Source organism: Pan paniscus, chromosome 2, assembly GCF_029289425.2.
Source record: "Pan paniscus chromosome 2, NHGRI_mPanPan1-v2.0_pri, whole genome shotgun sequence".
Lineage (NCBI taxonomy): Eukaryota > Metazoa > Chordata > Mammalia > Primates > Hominidae > Pan > Pan paniscus.
Genome location: NC_085926.1, coordinates 134,869,271 through 134,886,887, shown reverse-complemented (window position 1 = coordinate 134,886,887; position 17,617 = coordinate 134,869,271). Strand labels below are relative to the sequence as shown.

General features: G+C 39.0%; 1 protein-coding gene across 2 annotated transcripts in view; it reads right to left on the bottom strand.

Moving 5' to 3' along the window:
* Positions 1–11,805, bottom strand: part of IL20RB (interleukin 20 receptor subunit beta) — a 47,056-nt gene extending 35,251 nt beyond the window's left edge. The window contains exon 1 of one of the 2 annotated variants that reach the window (XM_024928274.5): positions 11,565–11,805. In XM_024928274.5, coding sequence (XP_024784042.2) covers positions 11,565–11,637 — 73 coding nt within the window. In that variant the 5' untranslated portion in view covers positions 11,638–11,805. The remainder of the gene's footprint in view (positions 1–11,564) is intronic. The other variant, XM_063602579.1, reaches the window with a different exon arrangement.
* Between the last annotated feature and the right edge of the window lie 5,812 nt (positions 11,806–17,617).

Sequence of the window (17,617 nt, the reverse complement as noted above, 5' to 3'; positions counted from 1 at the left end):
TAACCCTGGGAAACACGGACAGGCATACTCAGACCACGACTGCCACAATTGGGGCCTGTAGACAGCCCACCTGGCATCCCACAGCACAACTTCACCACAGACTCCAATAACTGTACCCTAACCCACTGATGAAATCACATATACGTTGCAGCCAAAGTACCCAGAATAAAAGCAAAAAATGGGCCAGGCGCAGCGGCTCATGCCTGTAATCCCAGAACTTTGGGAGGCAGAGGCAGGTGGATCATGAGGTCAAGAGATCAAGACCATCCTGGCTAACATGGTGAAACCCCACCTCTACTAAAAATACAAAAATTAGCTGGGCATGGTGGTGTGTGCCTGTAGTCCCAGCTACTCGGGAGGCTGAGGCAGGAGAATTGCTTGAACCCGGAAGGCAGAGGTTGCAGTGAGCCAAGATTGCACCACTGCACTTCAGCCTGGCAAGAGAGCGAGACTCCATTTCAAAAAAATAAATAAAAATAAAAATAAATAAATAAATGCCAAATGCTGTAGCCAATGAACACCACAGATACATCTTCAGGAAAACGTCCTCCCCTATGGAAGTAAATTCAAAAATGGGAAGAAGAAACTGTTATACCAGATGTGCAGATATCAACATAAGAACACAAGAAACATGAAAAGGCAAGGACATATGACATCTCCAAAGGAACACAATTCTCCAGCAATAGACCTTAATCAAAAAGAAATTTTTGAAATCCCAGAGAAGGAATTATTAAACACACTGATATTAAAGAAGCTCAGTGGGATACAAGAGAATTTGGAAAAACAATAAAAAGAAATCAGAAAAACAATTCAGAATATAAATGAGAAATTTCCAAAGAGATAGATATTTTTTACAAGAACCAAATAGAAATTCTGAAACTGAACACTCATTGAAAGAAATACAAAATACATTTGAAAGCTTCAACAATAGACTAGATCAAGCAGGAGAAAGAATCTCAGAACTTGAAGACAGGTCTTTTGAAATACTCCAGTCAAAAGTTTTTAAAAAGAATGAGCAAAAGCTTCGTGACATTTGAGATAACACAAAGCAATTGAATTTATGTATTATCAGTATCCCTAAGGGGAAAGAAAGAACAAAAGGACTAAAAAGCCTATTTAACCAAATAATATATTAAAACATCCTATGTCTAGCAAGATATTTAGACATCTAGTTATAGGAGGCTCATGATGTCCAGAGAGATACAATGTAAAATGGTCATTATAGTTAGACTGTCTGAAGTCAAAGATAAAGAGCAAACCCTAAAAACAGCTAGAAAAAAAGCATCTAGTCTGATGGAAACCCCATCAGTGGATTTCTCAGCAGAAATCGCACAGGCCAGAAGAGAATGGAATGATATATTTAAAGTGCTGAAAGGAAAAAAAGAAAAACCTGCTAGCCAAGACTATTACATCTGGCAAAATCATCCTTCATAAATCAAAGTGAAATAGTCTTTAACAGACAAACGAATATTGAGGGAATTTGTTATCACTAGACCAGACATACAAGAAATGTTCAAGGGAGTCCTAAACCTGAAATTGAAATAATAACATTTACCATTATGAAATCACATGAAAGTATAAAACTCATAGGTAAAGCAGTCACACAAAGGAGGAAGAGAAAGGACTCAAATGGTACCACTACAGAAATCCACTAAAACACAATGAACAATAGGAGAAAAAGAAAACACTAAATAATATGTAAAACAAACAGAAAAAAAATTAACAATATGACAGGAAAAAACCTCACATATTAATAACCTTGAATATAAGTGGATTAAATTCTCCATTTAAAAGATATAAAATGGCTGAATAAATTAAAAAAAAAGTTCCGACTATATGCTGCTTACACGAAATTCACCTTACCAGTAAAGACATATATGGACTAAAAGGGATGGAAAAATATTCTCCACACAAATGAAAACCAAAAGCAAGGAGCAGTAGCTATACTTATACCAAATAAGATAGACTTCAAGTCAAAAGCAATTAAAAAAAGACAAAGAAGGTTACTATATAGTGATAAATGGATCAATGCAGCAAGAAGATATAACAATTCTAAATATATATGCACCCCATACTGGAGCACCCAGAGTCTTAAAGCAAATACTACTAGATCTAAAGAGAAAGACTGCAATATAATGACTGGGGACGGGGGACTTTAACACCCCACTCTCAGCATTAGACAGATCATCTGGACAGAAAATCAACAAAGAAACATTGTACTTAAACTGGACTTTAGACCAAATGGACCTAACAGATATTTACAGAACATTATATCCAACAACTGCAGAATATATATTCTTTTCATCAGCCCATGGAATATTCTCCAGAATAAACCATATGTTAGGTCACAAAACGAGTGTCAACAATTTTTTTTTTTTGAGATTCACTGCAACCTCCACCTCCTGGGTACAAGCAATTCTCCTGCCTCGGCCTCCTGAGTAGCTGGGATTACAGGCACGCGCCACCATGCCCGGCTAATTTTTTTTTTTTTTTGTATTTTTAGTAGAGACAGGGTTTCACCCTGTTAGCCAGGATGGTCTCTATCTCCTGGCCTTGTGATCCACCCATCTTGGCCTCCCAAAGTGCTGGGATTACAGGCGTGAGACACTGCGCCCAGCCAACAAATTTTTAAAAATCAAAATCCTATCAAGTATCTTCTCAGAGCACAATGGAATAAAACTAGAAACCAACACCAAGAAAAACTTAAACTGGTGTAAAGTCCAGTTTAAGTACATGGAAATTAAACAACATGATCTTGAATGACCATTGGGTCAACAAAGAAACTAACATGGAAATTTTCAAATTTCTTGAAACAAATAAAAATCGAACACAACATAGCAAAATCTGTGGGATATATCAAAAGCAGTAATAAGAGGGACATTTATATCAATAAATGCTTACATTGAAAAAGTAGAAAGATTAAAAATTAACAATCTAACAATGCATCTCAAGGAACTGGAAAAGCAAGAACAAAGCAAACCCAAAATTAGGAGAAAAAAGGAAATAATAAAGATCAGAGCAGAATTTAATGGAATAGAGACTAAAAAAAATACGTCAAGAAAATGAAAAAAAATTTTTTCTTCAAAAAGATTAACAAAGTTAATCTTAAAACCACTAGCTAGACTAACCAAGAAGAGAGGAAACCCAAATAAAGAATATCAGAAATTAAAAAGAAGATGTCACAACTGATACCACATAAAATCATCAGAGACTGTTATGAACAACTATAAGCTGACAAACTGGAAAACCTAGAAGAAATGGATCATTCCTGGACACAAACAACCTACCAAGATTGAATCAGGAAGAAAAAGAAAACCTTAACGATGGATAATGAGTAGCAAGATTGAATCAATAATAAGTCTCCCAACAAAGAAAAGCCCAGGATTAGATGGATTCACAGCTGAATTCTACCAAACATACAAAGAAGAATTAATATCAATCCTCCTGAGGCTATTGCAAAAATCAGAGACAAATGGGACTGTATTAAACTAAAAAGCTTCTGCACAGCAAAGGAAACAATCAGCCGAGTAAAGAGACAATCCGTTGAATGGGAGAAAATATTTGCAAACTATTCATCCAACAACAGAGTAATATCCAGAATATACAAAAAACTCAAATAACAACACTAAAAAACAAATCCCCAAAAGTGGGCTAAGGACATAAGTAGACATTTCTCAAAAGAAGATATACAAATGGCCAACAGATATATGAAAAAATGTTCAATATCACTAACCATCAGAGAAATGCAAATTGAAACCTCAATGAGATGTCATCTTACCCCAGGTCAGAATGGCTATTACTAAAAAGACAAAAAATAACAAACGTTGATGAGGGTGCAGAGAAAAGGGAACTCTTACACACTGTTGGTGGGAATGTAAACTAGTACAGCCACTATGGAAAACAGTATGGAGATTTCTCAAAAAACTAAAAATAGAATTACCATTCCATCCAGCCACCCCACTACTGGGTATCTACCCAAAGGAAAATAAATCAATATGTCAAAGGGAAACCTCCCTTTTCATGTTTATTGCAGCATTATTCACAATAGCAAAGATATGAAATCAACCTAAGTGTCCATCAGTGGATGAATGGATAAAGAAAATGTGGTACATATACACAATGGCATACTATTTATTCAGTCATAAAAAGAAAGGAATCATGTCATTGGCAGCAATGTGAATTGAACTGTATCTTAAGTGAAATAAGCCAGAAACAAAAAAACAAATATCATACGTTCTCACTTACATGTGGGAGCTAAACGATTTTATCATACAGAGGTAGAGAGTGAAAAGACAGATAACAGAAACTGGGAAGAGTGAGTGGGGTGGGAGTGGGAGGATGAAGAGAAGTAGGTTAAATGGTAAAAACATACAGTTAGATAGAAGTGGCCGGGCGTGGTGGCTCGCACCTGTAATCCCAGCACTTTGGGAGGCCAAGGTGGGCAGATCACTTGAGGTCAGGAGTTCAAGACCAGCCTGGCCAACATGGTGAAATCCCATCTCTACTAAAAATACAAAAATTAGCCGGGTGTGGTGGCACATGCCCATAGTCCCAGCTACTTGGGAGGCTGAGGCAGGAGAATCACCTGAACCTGGGAGGCAGAGGTTGCAGTGAGCCCAGATGGCGCCATTGCACTCCAGCCTGGGCAACAGAGTGAGACTCCGTCTCAAAAAAACAAAACAAAACATATAGTTAGAAGGAATAAATTCAATACCTGATAGCAGACTAGGGTTATCTATAGTCAACAAAAATGTGTTGTACTCAGGTGATGACTCTCCTAAGTACCCTGACTTTATCACTATACATTATATACAGTAACAATATTTCACATTTACCCCACGTGAAATAAAGAAAATAGAAAATAAGGCCAGGCACAGCGTCTCATGCCTGTAATCCCAGCACTTTGGGAGGCCGAGCCGGGCGGATCACGAGGTCAGGAGATCGAGACCATCCTGGCTAACACGGTGAAACCCCATCTCTACTAAAAATACAAAAAATTAGCCTGGTGTGGTGGCACACGCCTGTAGTCCCAGCTACTGGGGAGGCTGAGGCAGGAGAATCGCTTGAACCTGGGAGGCGGAGGTTGCAGTGAGCTGAAATTGCACCACTGCACTCCAGCCTGGATGACAGAGCGAGACTCCATCTCAAAAAAAGGAAGGAAGGAAGGAAGGAAGGAAGGAAGGAAGGAAGGAAGGAAGGAAGGAAGGAAGGAAGGAAGGAAGGAAGGAAGGAAGGAAGGAAACTAGAATAACTAAAACCATTTTAATTATAAAGTGAGAGGAATCAATCTACCCAATTCCAGGACTTATGGTAATTAAAACTATATTGTATTGGCAAAGGAATAGACCCAAGATCAATGAAACAGAATAGAGATTCCAGAAATAAATCCACACAAATGTGCTCAACTGCTTTTTGACAATTCCAGACAAAAGTAATCCTAAAATCCAATAGGCTTTTAGGCCCGGCATGGCGACTCACACCTGTAATCCCAGAACTTTGGGAGGCTGAGGCAGGTGAATCACTTGAGCTCAGGAGTTCGAGACCAGCCTGGGCAATATGGCGAAACGCTATCTCTATAAAAAAATACAAAAATTAGCCAGGGGTGGTGGTCTCAGCTAATACAGTCCCAGCTACTTCAGAGGCTAAGGTGGAAGGTCACCTGAATCCAGGAGGTTGAGACCGCAGTGAGCTGTGATTGAGGCATTGCACTCTAGCCTGGGGTGACAGAGTGTGACCCTGTCTAAAAAAAAACCAAAAAAACAAAAAACAAAAAAAATGCTTTAAACAAATAATACTGGAACAATTGGATATCTGCAGGCAAACAAACAAACAAACAAAACCTCAATCTAAACCTCACACCTTGTGCAAAAAAATGTAAAATATAAAACTCTAAAACTTTTAGGAAAAAACAGGAGAAAATCTTCAGGGCTGGGCAAAAAGTTCTTAGATGTGACACCAAAAGCAAAATCCATAAAAGAAAAACCATGATTTTAATTTTATCAAAATTAAAAACTTTTGCTATGCAAAAGCCCATGTTAAGAGGATGAGATGACAAGTTGCAAAGTGGAAAAAAAAATTGCAAACCACTGTCTCACAAAGAATTAGTATCTAGAACACATAAAAAACTCTCAAAACTCAGCAGTAGAAAAATCAAACAATCCAATCTAAAAATAGGCAAAGGACATGAATAGACATTTCACCAAAGAGGATATATAGATGGCAAATAAGCACACTATTAGCTATTAGGGAAATCCAAATTAAAATCACAATGAGATAGCATTACACAGTTATCAGAATGGCTAAAAGTTTTCAAAGTTACAAAACTAAATGCTGGCAAGGATGCAGAACAAGTGGATCACTTATACATTTTTGGTAGGAATGTAAAATGATACTCTTTTTCAAAATAGTTTCGCAGTTTCTTGTAAAACTAAACATGTAGTTACTATATGATCTAGCAATTACACTCTTCAGCATTTATCTCAGAGAAATGAAAACTTTACATCACATAAGACCTGCACACAAATATTCACAGTCAAGCTGGAATCGGCCCAGATGTCCTTCAACAGGTGAATGATTAGACAAACTGTAGTACATTCATACCATGGAAGGGGGAAACAGATTCTCTAAAACCTCCAGAAGGAATGTAGTCCTGCCCATACCTTGATGTTAGCCCAGTGATATGATGAACAGATTAACTGTATTTTGAAATAATTTCAGACTTTCAGAAGAGTTGCAAAATAATACAGAGAGCTCTCATATACTCTTCACTCAGCCCTCCATATGTACATAACCATAGCACAATTATAAAAATTAAGATATTAATATTAATGCAGTATTATTAACTAAGCTTCAGTATTTAATCAAATTTCATCAGTTTTTCCCCTAATGCTTTTTTTTTTTTTTTTTGGCCAAAATCCAATTCAGGATTTTCATTTAGCTGTCATGTCTAGTTAGTCTCCTCCAAACTGTTTTCAGTCTGTCTTTGTCTTTTTTAATGACCTTGACTTTTTTTTTTTTTTTTTTTTTGAGATGGAGTCTTGCTCTGTTGCCAGACTGGAGTGCAGTGGTGCAATCTCGGCTCGCTGCAACCTCTGCCTCCCAGGTTCAAGCGATTCTCCTGCCTCAGCCTCCCAAGTAGCTGGGACTACAGGCGCCCGCCACCATACTTGGCTAATTTTTGTATTTTTAGTAAAGACGGGGTTTCACCATGTTGGCCAGGATGGTCTCGATCTCCTGACCTCGTGATCCACCTGCCCTGGCCTCCCAAAGTGCTGGGATTACAGGCATGAGCCACCACGCCTGGCCGACCTTGACATTTTTTAGAAGTACTGGTCAGTTGTTTTGTAGAACGTATCTCAGTTTGGTTTTGTCTGATATTTTCACGTGATTTGATTGAGGTTACACATTTTTTCCAGACACTCACAGGGAGTACATGATATCAATACGTCTTATTACTGGTGATGTTAACCGCCCTGATCACTTGGTTAAGAAAGTGTCTCTACTGTAAAGCTACCATTTTCCCCTGTGTAGTTAATAAATACCTTGGGGGAGATACTTTGAGACTGTGCAAATATTCCATTCCTCCTCAAACTTTCACCTATTAATTTTAACATCTACTGATGGATATTTCTTGTAACAATTATTGCTGTGATGTTCTAGTAGTGATATTTTATTTAATTGTATTCTTTTGTTAGGAAGAGCTGTTCCTTCTCCACCATTTATTTATTCAATTATTTATTTTTACTGGTATGGACTCATGGATATTTTAATTTATTCTGTAAAGTCCAACACTATTGTTATTTTATTATTCAAATTGTTCTAGCTTTTGGCCAATGGGAACACTTTCAAGCTTCCTGTGCCCTTTTAACTTGTTCCCACCCGTTTTACTCATGTTATTTTTATTAATAGATTTTTAAATTTTTGGAATAATTTTAGATTTACAGAATAATTGCAGAGATAGTACACAGCATTCCTATACATCCTTCACCCAACTTCCCTGAATGCTAACATCTTATGTAACCATAATACATTTGTCAAAACTAAAAAGCCAATACTGGCACATTATCATTAACTAAACTCCAGACTTTATTTGAATTTCACTAGTTTTTCCACTCAGTTCTTTCTTCCATCCCAGGCTCCAATCCAGGATACTATGTTAACTGTTAACTTAGGCCCTCATCCTTTTTTAATCACTTCATTACTTACCACAAAATGCTCTTGTCTCATCTTGTTTTTTCCCTGCCCAGCCCTGGAATCAATCACTTCTCTAAGGAGCCCCACCCACATAGTTTTGAAAAAGTCCCAACATCCAGACAGCACCCTAGATTAACTCAGAATCTCTAGCTGTGAAGTCACGGAATTTAGCTTTTAAAAAGTTCCCCAGGTGATTCCAATGTGCATTTGAGGTTGGGAACCACAAATCTAGACTTTACTTCTGGTGGCTAAAGAACAGTTGAAATTTTGTTAAATTCCCACATGCCAAAGACTTTAGTGTACTTCCCAGCAGGCTCTTAGGCTCCCTGAAGACAAATTTTTAAAATCTCTCTAACCAGCACACATCCCAGAACCTGGTACATAAATGGTGTTAAAAGAATGAAAGTTGAACAAGTAAATTAAGCTTTGGCTTCCTTGGGGAAATTAGCCTAGGTCTAACTCTTTTCTTAATCCCTCATTCGTCTTTAAATTAGACCCTTTCTGCTGCTGAACACCTATTTCGTAAAACCTTGAGTGAGTCAGTCCAAGGGAAGTAGCATGAAGGCTACCCACCAAAAAGCCCTGGGGCAACCTTTCCAGGCAAAAATCTTTGCATCTCTTCTCTGAAGGACGCTCAGTGGGCCTGATGTCCACTCCCTTTATTTGGATCCTCTTCTGCCACCTTTACCTCTATCAGCCTTTAAGGCTAATGCATTAGAAAAGGTAGCACCATCTTCTTTATTTCCTTTCCTTTGTCCCTCCTCCCTTCTTCTACCTTGTTTTAATGTCTCAGCTTTTTCTGCAGAGATATATAAAGGGCACAGGCTCTGGAGCAGACCAAACCATCATCAAATCCCAATTCCTGCACTTACTAGATATAGGTACTTGGACAAATAACTGAACCTCTCCTAGTCTCTATCCCTAATGTGTGGAATGGGGATAACACCTAACTTGCAGGATTCATGTGAGAAGTCAAGATAACATTTTTGCTAACTGAAGGCACAATGTGTACTCAGAAATAGCAGTTGTGATTGTCATTGTTATTATTACTATTGGTAGCATAATCAGCTTTCTGAATCATACACTATTATTTGGGAGGGACAGGACAAGGCAAATGATTTCTATGAAAGACAGCCATGGCCGGATGTGGTGGCTCATGCCTGTAATCCCAGCACTTTGGGAGGCCGAGGCGGGCAAATCACAAGGTCAAGAGATCGAGACCATCCTGGGCAACATGGTGAAACCTCATCTTTACTAAAAATACAAAAATTAGCTGGGCGTGGTGGCGTGTGCCTGTAGTCCCAGCTACTCAGGAGGCTGAGGCAGGAGAATCGCTTGAACCTGGGAGGTGGAGATTGCAGTAAGCCAAGATTGCGCCACTGCACTCCAGCCTGGCGACAGAGCGAGACTCGGTCAAAAAAAAAAAAAAAAAAAAAAAGCCACAACTCTACCCATCTGCCCAGTGACCTAGTAACTAATAGAAGTTCATTTAGAATTTGCAGAATTCATCACAGGCACCTACACAATCCAGAGGAAATGGTCAAAACTGCATAAAGACAACCTCAGCTAAAGCAATTATCTACTGATACCACCATCTGTATAACCAACAGATAATAATAACTAACATTTGAGGGTGGGGAAATGTTGAAGTCTTCAAAGCGCTTTTGTTTGTGTCATCTTATTTAACCCCTCATAACCTCAAAGTGGCTATTATGACTATTTCACAGGAAGGGAAACTGACGTTACATGATTGAGTCCTGAGCTAGTGAGTAACAGAGCCAAAACTCACACACAGGTCTTTCTGGCTATGACATCCTTGTGATTTCACCACTGAGGTTTTTTTGGTGTGTGTGTGTTTTCTATGTAAGTTTATAAGCGTCAGAAGTGCACACTCACCTCCAGATCTATTTAAAACAGGAGTTTTCAAGAAAATACTTATAAGACGGGTGTCATTGAAGAAAATGTCAAGTCGAAAAATGCTGGGCTTTCCTCTTCTCATTCAGCCTCCCATCTTCTCGTTTCAGCTTAGTGGAGGGATGTTTTCTTGGCAACATTTCTGTTCCAACAACTAAATAACCAACAACTAACTAACCAAACAACCAGCATGCTTAGCCTGTGCTAGGAGATGTGGGGACAGCCGAAAAGATGCCCAGGCCCTGGCCCTCCAGGTCAGTGCTGGAAAGAGAAGTAACCACCTGAAGCTAAAGTACCTGGGGTCAAAGAGAGGTCTTGGAAAGATGTAGAAGGAAATACTGAAGATGCTGCTTCTGGTGGGAAATTATAACAATAAAGGCCAGGAGGAGGAAATGAAGGTGTAATATGCTGACTGTTAAGCCAGCAGCTGCTTGTAGTCCATATTTGTTTTCAAGGAGTAGTGAGAAATAGGGTTAAATAAATATAGGGTGGGGCCTGAATATGCTGGGTGATGAGAGACAACAGAATTTGGACACCATGTGCTGAACAACTGGGAGCTGTGAAGGTTTTTAAGCTAGGAAAGAACACCATAAATTTGATGTTTAAGCCAGTTCTACACCTTTGCAAATTGTCTTAGTACTGATTTGTTACCTGATGTAAACTAACTAGAATAATTAAATTAGTTCTGTGTAAAACATACACACACACAGAGAGAGTGAGACAGAGAGACAGAGAGAGAGAGAGAGAAAGTACTCAAGGCTCCCATCAACACTGCAAAGTGCCTAGTGTCTTGGAGTATCAAAATTAGAAGTTTCTCTTAAACGTGATTTGACATGAACAAACATCAAAGGCTACGGAGTTCCAATTTTAAGACAATAAAGCAGATAGGTACAAGCAACCAGGAGTGGAGCAGAGAAAATTATGTAATCTCACTGGCAGGGGAAATGTCCCAAACCAAATATTTTTTAGAATGCTATGGAGTGCCTTTTCTTCAATGACCAGTAGAGAAATCCAATTTTTATAAGTCTTGTATCCAATGTTAAGCTCACAAATTGTCTTTTTATTCATGTGTATTTTGCTAGAATCTTTGTTTTAATTTGTTCTTATAGTTAACATCTCCAAGACACACACAGTAAGTCTGACAGAACTACATTGCACTATTTAAAACCAGACGATGAGATAAGTAACAAAGTGCACAGAGCTCTGCTTTTATTTATTTTGATGATTTCTCTTTCTAGATTGTTGTGTGGACATTAAGAAGAGAGATTTCCAAACAGAATGCAGGCCTTTTCTTTGGGATGTGGGAATAGAGGTTTAGGAGGTGATAAATCTTTTGTAAAACAGATATACGATATTCTATACACATATTTCAACCCCAGGCCCTGGGAAAGTATTTTTTGCCTTCTTAACCTATATTCAAGGCCCAAACTATTGGATGTATTCTAATTCATACTTACCTGTGAGCAAACATGGAATCAATGCGTAGAAAAACCACATGAAAAGACTTGTCCAGATTTCTTCTAGAACCATTGTGAAAGTCTGTATTTGGTAGACTCAGTTTGACCTAGAACATTGTTTCTTTCCAAAATAAAGCATTCTGTCCATCTCAGCCATCTTTCTTCAGAATGCATATGTTGGAGCTGAGGTCTGAGTCGCAGCGAAGCCTGAATTGTTCTAGAGCCGGCCCAGGAAGCTCAGAAAGGGCGGGCTCCGAAGCACCCTCCTTTCTGCCCAAACCCAGATATTGCATCAGCAGGGAGTGGCCTAGGAGAGTTCCAGAGAAAATGTAACTTTGGGGAGCTTGAGAATCTGCCTATGAGCAATACCCGGACCACAGGCTCTGTCCTAGAGGACTCTGCACCTCCCTAAAAGCCAATGAGCAGGCAGGATTATCTCCCTCCCTCATTAAATAGCTGTCCTCTTCCAAGTTTCTCTCTGTGAGTTCATTCAAGCTGGGTACTGACTAGCTCTTTTTTCTAATATGTACCCACTTCAGAAAAACTAGAGATATTTGAAAAAATTTAAAATACCCTTCTAAAAGTCAGGAGGGTAAAGAATAATATATAGCTTCATATTTGCATGCATTTGCAAAAAGAAAAACTAAAAGAAGATATAAGAAATGAACAAGATTGGTTACCTTGGGGCAGAGAAAGTGGGAATTGGAAAGGTGGAAGAGAAAAATGGGAACAAGACTTTTGACTGAATATCTTTGTATATCGTTTGATTACTGAGTCACGTGAATGCATTACTGAAAAATTAAAACCAATTTCAATAGGTGGAAGAAAAACCTTGTGATAGTATTTAGCCTTTTAAAATTTAGCCCTTGAAGGACTTTAACCACCCTAATGTGCAAATACAATAGTGGAATAAACATGGGTTCTAGAGTATAATGTATTTTGGTTCAAGTTTCAGAACTTACAATGCAACCTTGGGAAAGTTGGTCATTTATTTATTCATTCAAGAAACCTTCACTGAAGGCCTACTATGTGCTAGTTCTTAGGAATTCAACAGTCCATTCCCTCAACAAGAATTTCCCAACTAGTGGAGAAGATAGACACGGGAATAATCATAAGTCAATTTTTAAAATGAAGGGACAGCAATATTCGTAAGGAAACATAGCATCACTAAAAAGAAACATCTAACCCAGTTTGTAGGATTACAGAAAGCTTCCCGGAGGAGGTGACTCCAGGACTGGGTGTTAAACTCTGGAAAAAAAAAAAAAAATCAGCCAGGAATGTTGTTTTTAGGAAACAAGAAGAAGTTTGGTGCAACACGAGAACAAGGTTGAAATGGCGAGAAATAGGGCTTAGTGGTAGACAGAAACAGGATTCTAGAGAGTTTTGAATGCCTTATTGAGGAGCTTGGAATTTATCCTGAGAGGAATGAAGGTCAAAGGAAGGGTTCAAAGCTCAAATATGACCATGTCATTCCCTGCATTTGAGCTTTAAAAAGTTTGTGACTAGGGTGGAGAAAACAGCACAGGGGGCCAGATTGAAGGCAGGAGGGCCATGAGGGAGCTATGGTAGTGATCCAGGTGACAGACATTGTTGGCTTCCACTAGGTTTCTCATGTCTGCAGAGAGAAATGACCAAATTCAAAAGATAAAGAAGATAGAACTGATAGCTCCTGGATATTGAGTGCATTAAGAGGGCTGGGGAGGAGGAGCCAAACATGGCTTTCAGGTTCTGAGTTTGGGTAACTGGGTGGATGGCAGCACCTCAAGTGAAATAATGAAGTGGGTGGAGTGTGGTCAGGACAGGCAGGATTGGGGGTGCTATAGAAAAAGGCTGCAAATGTTCAGCTTGCAAAATTTGAGCTTAGATGCTTATATGGGCAGGGGAGTCTCTAGTATATAAATAATCTTTGTCTCAGGTTGATTGGTGTCAACTTTTTAGTTGTGTTTCTTTAGGCAAGTCATTTAAACTATCTGCTTTATGGTTCTCATCTGAAAATTGGGAACAATTATAATAGTGTCTGACTCAGGGCTGTTGTGAGGATTAAGTGAAACTTAGAACAGGATCTGGCACAAAATAAGTATACAATAAACATTGCTGTATATCTTTTTACCACACCATAGTCAAGAAAACCTGGTGCATATTTTCCTTGATTCCAGCACTGTGAGTCAGTGGCCACATCTGTGCTTTGACCTCTGGTCACTAGCTGCTTGTACAGTCTCTCACTGCTCCTCTTAAGAGTGCTTCATACATGGCCTCAACGTCTGTCCCCAATGTTACCTTTGTTCTCCATCTTGGCTTCCTGATTCCTCTCTCCTAAGTTCGCTTCTGCTCACAGTTCCAGCATGTCAAAAGTTAACAATATAAGCCAATGTGTACTGGATATCTATTATCTGCCAAGAATGTCCTAAAGGGTTTCTACACACTATATACATGTCCATATATTATACAACAGACTTGCAAGGTAAGATATGATTTGATTCTCCACTTTTCAGGTGAGAACACAGGGCTCAGGAAAATTAACTTACTGTAGATCACAGAGCTAGTCAGGGATGGAAACAGGAATTCCAACTGAGGTCTGCATAACTCCAAGCTTTTTTCACTCACTTTAACTGCCTCCCAGTTAGCATCAAAGGAATGTGTCTGAGGGACACAAAGGAGTGATCCAAGAGATCAGCAAAGGCTTTAGGGAATAGGTAGACCTCAATATGAGGTTCCGGATGTACCAATTGGATATGGGTAGGAGGGGAAGAGAGGCACACTGTTCATCATTCCTTTTGGGAGAATGATATGAGCAAAGATGGAAAGGTAGAGGGGAATACAGACTGAATTAAGAAGATGAAAATGAAAGTAAACAGAGAAAATGGAGGAAAGAGTAAGAATCATTTAGCTATGCTGTCGGAGAAGAAGAGTTGTTTACCAAACTTTGAAGTGTTACGATGGCTAGTTAGCTCCACCTGCTCATTGGTCCCTGTCAAGACACTCCTGTCCAGCACTACAATGCTCTGGCAAGACAGTACTGCCTGCCAATCCTTCATAAGCCATTGCACAGAGTCTGCCCTGGGTTCAGCACACCTCAAGGGGCACTGAGAGATAATGCCATCTGCCTGTCATATTTTTTGAACAATAATCCGTTTCAAGCCTGGGTCATGACCCAACAAGTAACTCAGACCACCCACCTCTGCCTGGGCTGTATCTTTGGGTGAGGACTTCTGGAGGGCTGTGCCTCACCTGCTAGCCCCTAACATTCCTGGATAATCCCTGACCCTGATTTTGCCTTTCTCTTCTGGCTTTGAGGTGCCCCTCTATAGAAAGAGAAGTTGTAATGTCTTGTCTATGCAACATGCACAACGAAACTATTCTCTATCCTGTTTCCTGCACTTCTCAAGTTAATTTCTGGTGCCTTCCACAGAGTTGGAGGGTCATCCATGTCAGAAGATAAACCGCTGGAAGAATAGACCAATTTCCTATAGGTAGGTACAGTTCAGAAATAGGATTTTTTTTTCGATTACACTATTTGCCACTTAAATCTCTGATATTTAATTATGGAAGGAAAAGCAAGCAGAGAAAAGGTTTTATGAAAAGGTAGAGGCAGTGGGGAGGGATGGGAAGTTTTGTGGCCAAGGAAGAGAACCCTAAGCTCTCTGTGCCCTGCAGGGCCAGGACTAAAATTAAGGGAAGCACCTAGGGCGCAAAATCTGAGGCACTCACTCTTAGGGTTGTGCAAGTCCAGGATAGGCCCTGTGTTCTTGAATGAACTATGTGGTCAATTATTACAGTCCAGTAATCTTCCTTTCCCCTACTTAACACAAAATAGTTCCTTCCCTTTGCATTAAGATTCTTAGATATCTATGTTCTGTCTTTTAGCACTTCTGACATTTAGTTGGAATTCACTGCGTCTCTATTTTTTCTTTCTAGAAGTAACACAGGGAATTTAAATAGCAGAATTCCACTTGTCTTAGACTCTTCTAATTCATGCTTCCACCAAGACTGTTCCGGGTGGAATTTTTTTTTTTTTTTTTTAGATGGAGTTTTGCTCTTGTTGCCCAGGCTGGAGTGCAATGGCGTGATCTTGGCTCACCGCAACCTCCACCTCCCGGGTTCAAGCGATTCTCCTGCCTCAGCCTCCCCAGTAGCTGGGATTACAAGCATGTGCCACCACGCCTGGCTAATTTTGTATTTTTAGTACAGACGGTGTTTCTCCACATTGGTCAGGCTGGTCTTGAACTTCCGACCTCATGTGATCCCCCCGCCTCGGCCTCCCAAAGTGCTGGGATTACAGGCCTGAGTCACTGTGCCTGGCCCCAGGTAGAATTTCTACACATTTTTAGAATCTAATTTTCAGGGCTCCTGCATTCCTTTTTCACTTCTGAAATACTTCAGTTTTTCAATTTCCTCCCAAATGTTTATTGTCTGGTCATCAGGAATTTAACCTCCAGGGTTTCCTTAGAGTGTGCTCAATTAGAACCCTTAAGTCGGCCAAACTGTCCTCTTCCTGTAGTTATCTTTTTCTACCTGACATCCCCCCAAAAAACTCCTCTTAAAATGGAGAATCAGGGTTTATTCAGAATAGCCTTCTGTAGTTAAATGTTCCACATTTCGATAAAATACCATTTTAGTCAAATTAAAAATCTGAAAACCAGAAACAATGCTCTGTAATAGTGAAGTTCCACATAGTTTTCAAATGATTTTGGTTGCTGTATTTTATTCAGTCACTGGTCGTTCATAGTCATCAGTGATTCTATTAAGTGGAGCACACAGTATACTCAAAGGTCAATTTTATCAGAGGCCTCTTTTTATCATCCTATATAAATTAACACCCTCACCCTCACTCTTCAACCCTCAAATCTGTTCTATTTTAATTCAGAGCTCTTCTCCATTACATATCACATCACTAAAATATAAGTTTTATAAAAACTCTGTCCATTTTCTTCACTGTTACATTGCTAGAACAGTCTCAGCTCAGCAATAAAATATTTGAGGTGAGTTGGTTGGATAAATTGATTACGAGTATCTCCAAAAGCTATTTAAACATAAAATCATATAGAGAGAGATGTAACAATTAAAAAATATATTTGCATCTTGACATCATCATATGCCTTGATGAATTTGTTCTCTGTAACATCCCCCTTGCCTATTAAGTCTAGAAAACATCAAGTTTGACATTACTTCTCCTAGAGAAGCCATCCTTACTCAGTGATTACTGTTTCCTTCAAAAGTACTAAAAAAATATCAATTTAATAACCATTCCTGTGTTTAGCCTAAAATAGACAACACTTAACAGTCTCATTCTGGAATTCACCTTTTTGTCTCAGTAATTTCATGAAGGCTATCTGAAAGATTTCTCCACAGTCTAAAGATATAAATTATCTGAGCACAGAAATTTATTTAAAGCAACTACCTTAGAAATCTACTTTTAACCTGCCAGGAAATATTCTCAAAGACACTAATTTAGAACATTTCCCTCTGTGAACAAGGTGGCTGATAGCTCAAACTCCTCCTCTGTTCAAAACCCCACCAAGCCTAACCTAGGTTCTACTCATTAAACAAATCTCAGCAAACTATGTATGCTTTCAGATACAAGGTGCACCTCATTAGTAAACTAGAAATAAACATTTCAGTTCCTAAGTCATTTGGTTTAGGTCATGTTACAGCAAGAAATTAGGGTGTGGGGGCATGCATATCATGCTGGTCTGTCAAGTGTTTAAAAGATAGCAGAGAATTGAGTCACAAAAACTTGCTAAACACTAACAGAACCAGCCTATCAGAATCGAGTAGCAAGCCAATGCTTCTAATAATGTGTTTCTCCAGAAACAGTAATTTGGCATTCTTTAAAAAACGGTAGTGTTCGAAACATAAGATAGCATCTATACTATATCAAAAGTCCTTTAAGAAAAAAGTGACCTTGATTGTGAAGCCATTTAGAAAGTTAAAAGTTCTATATAAATGCAAGATTATAAAGGACCCCTTATCTTCTAGCAAAGTATTAAAATAGAAAACTTAGGGAGTACTGTAATGCCACACTCCTCATTTCTTGATTTGGACAATGTAACTGA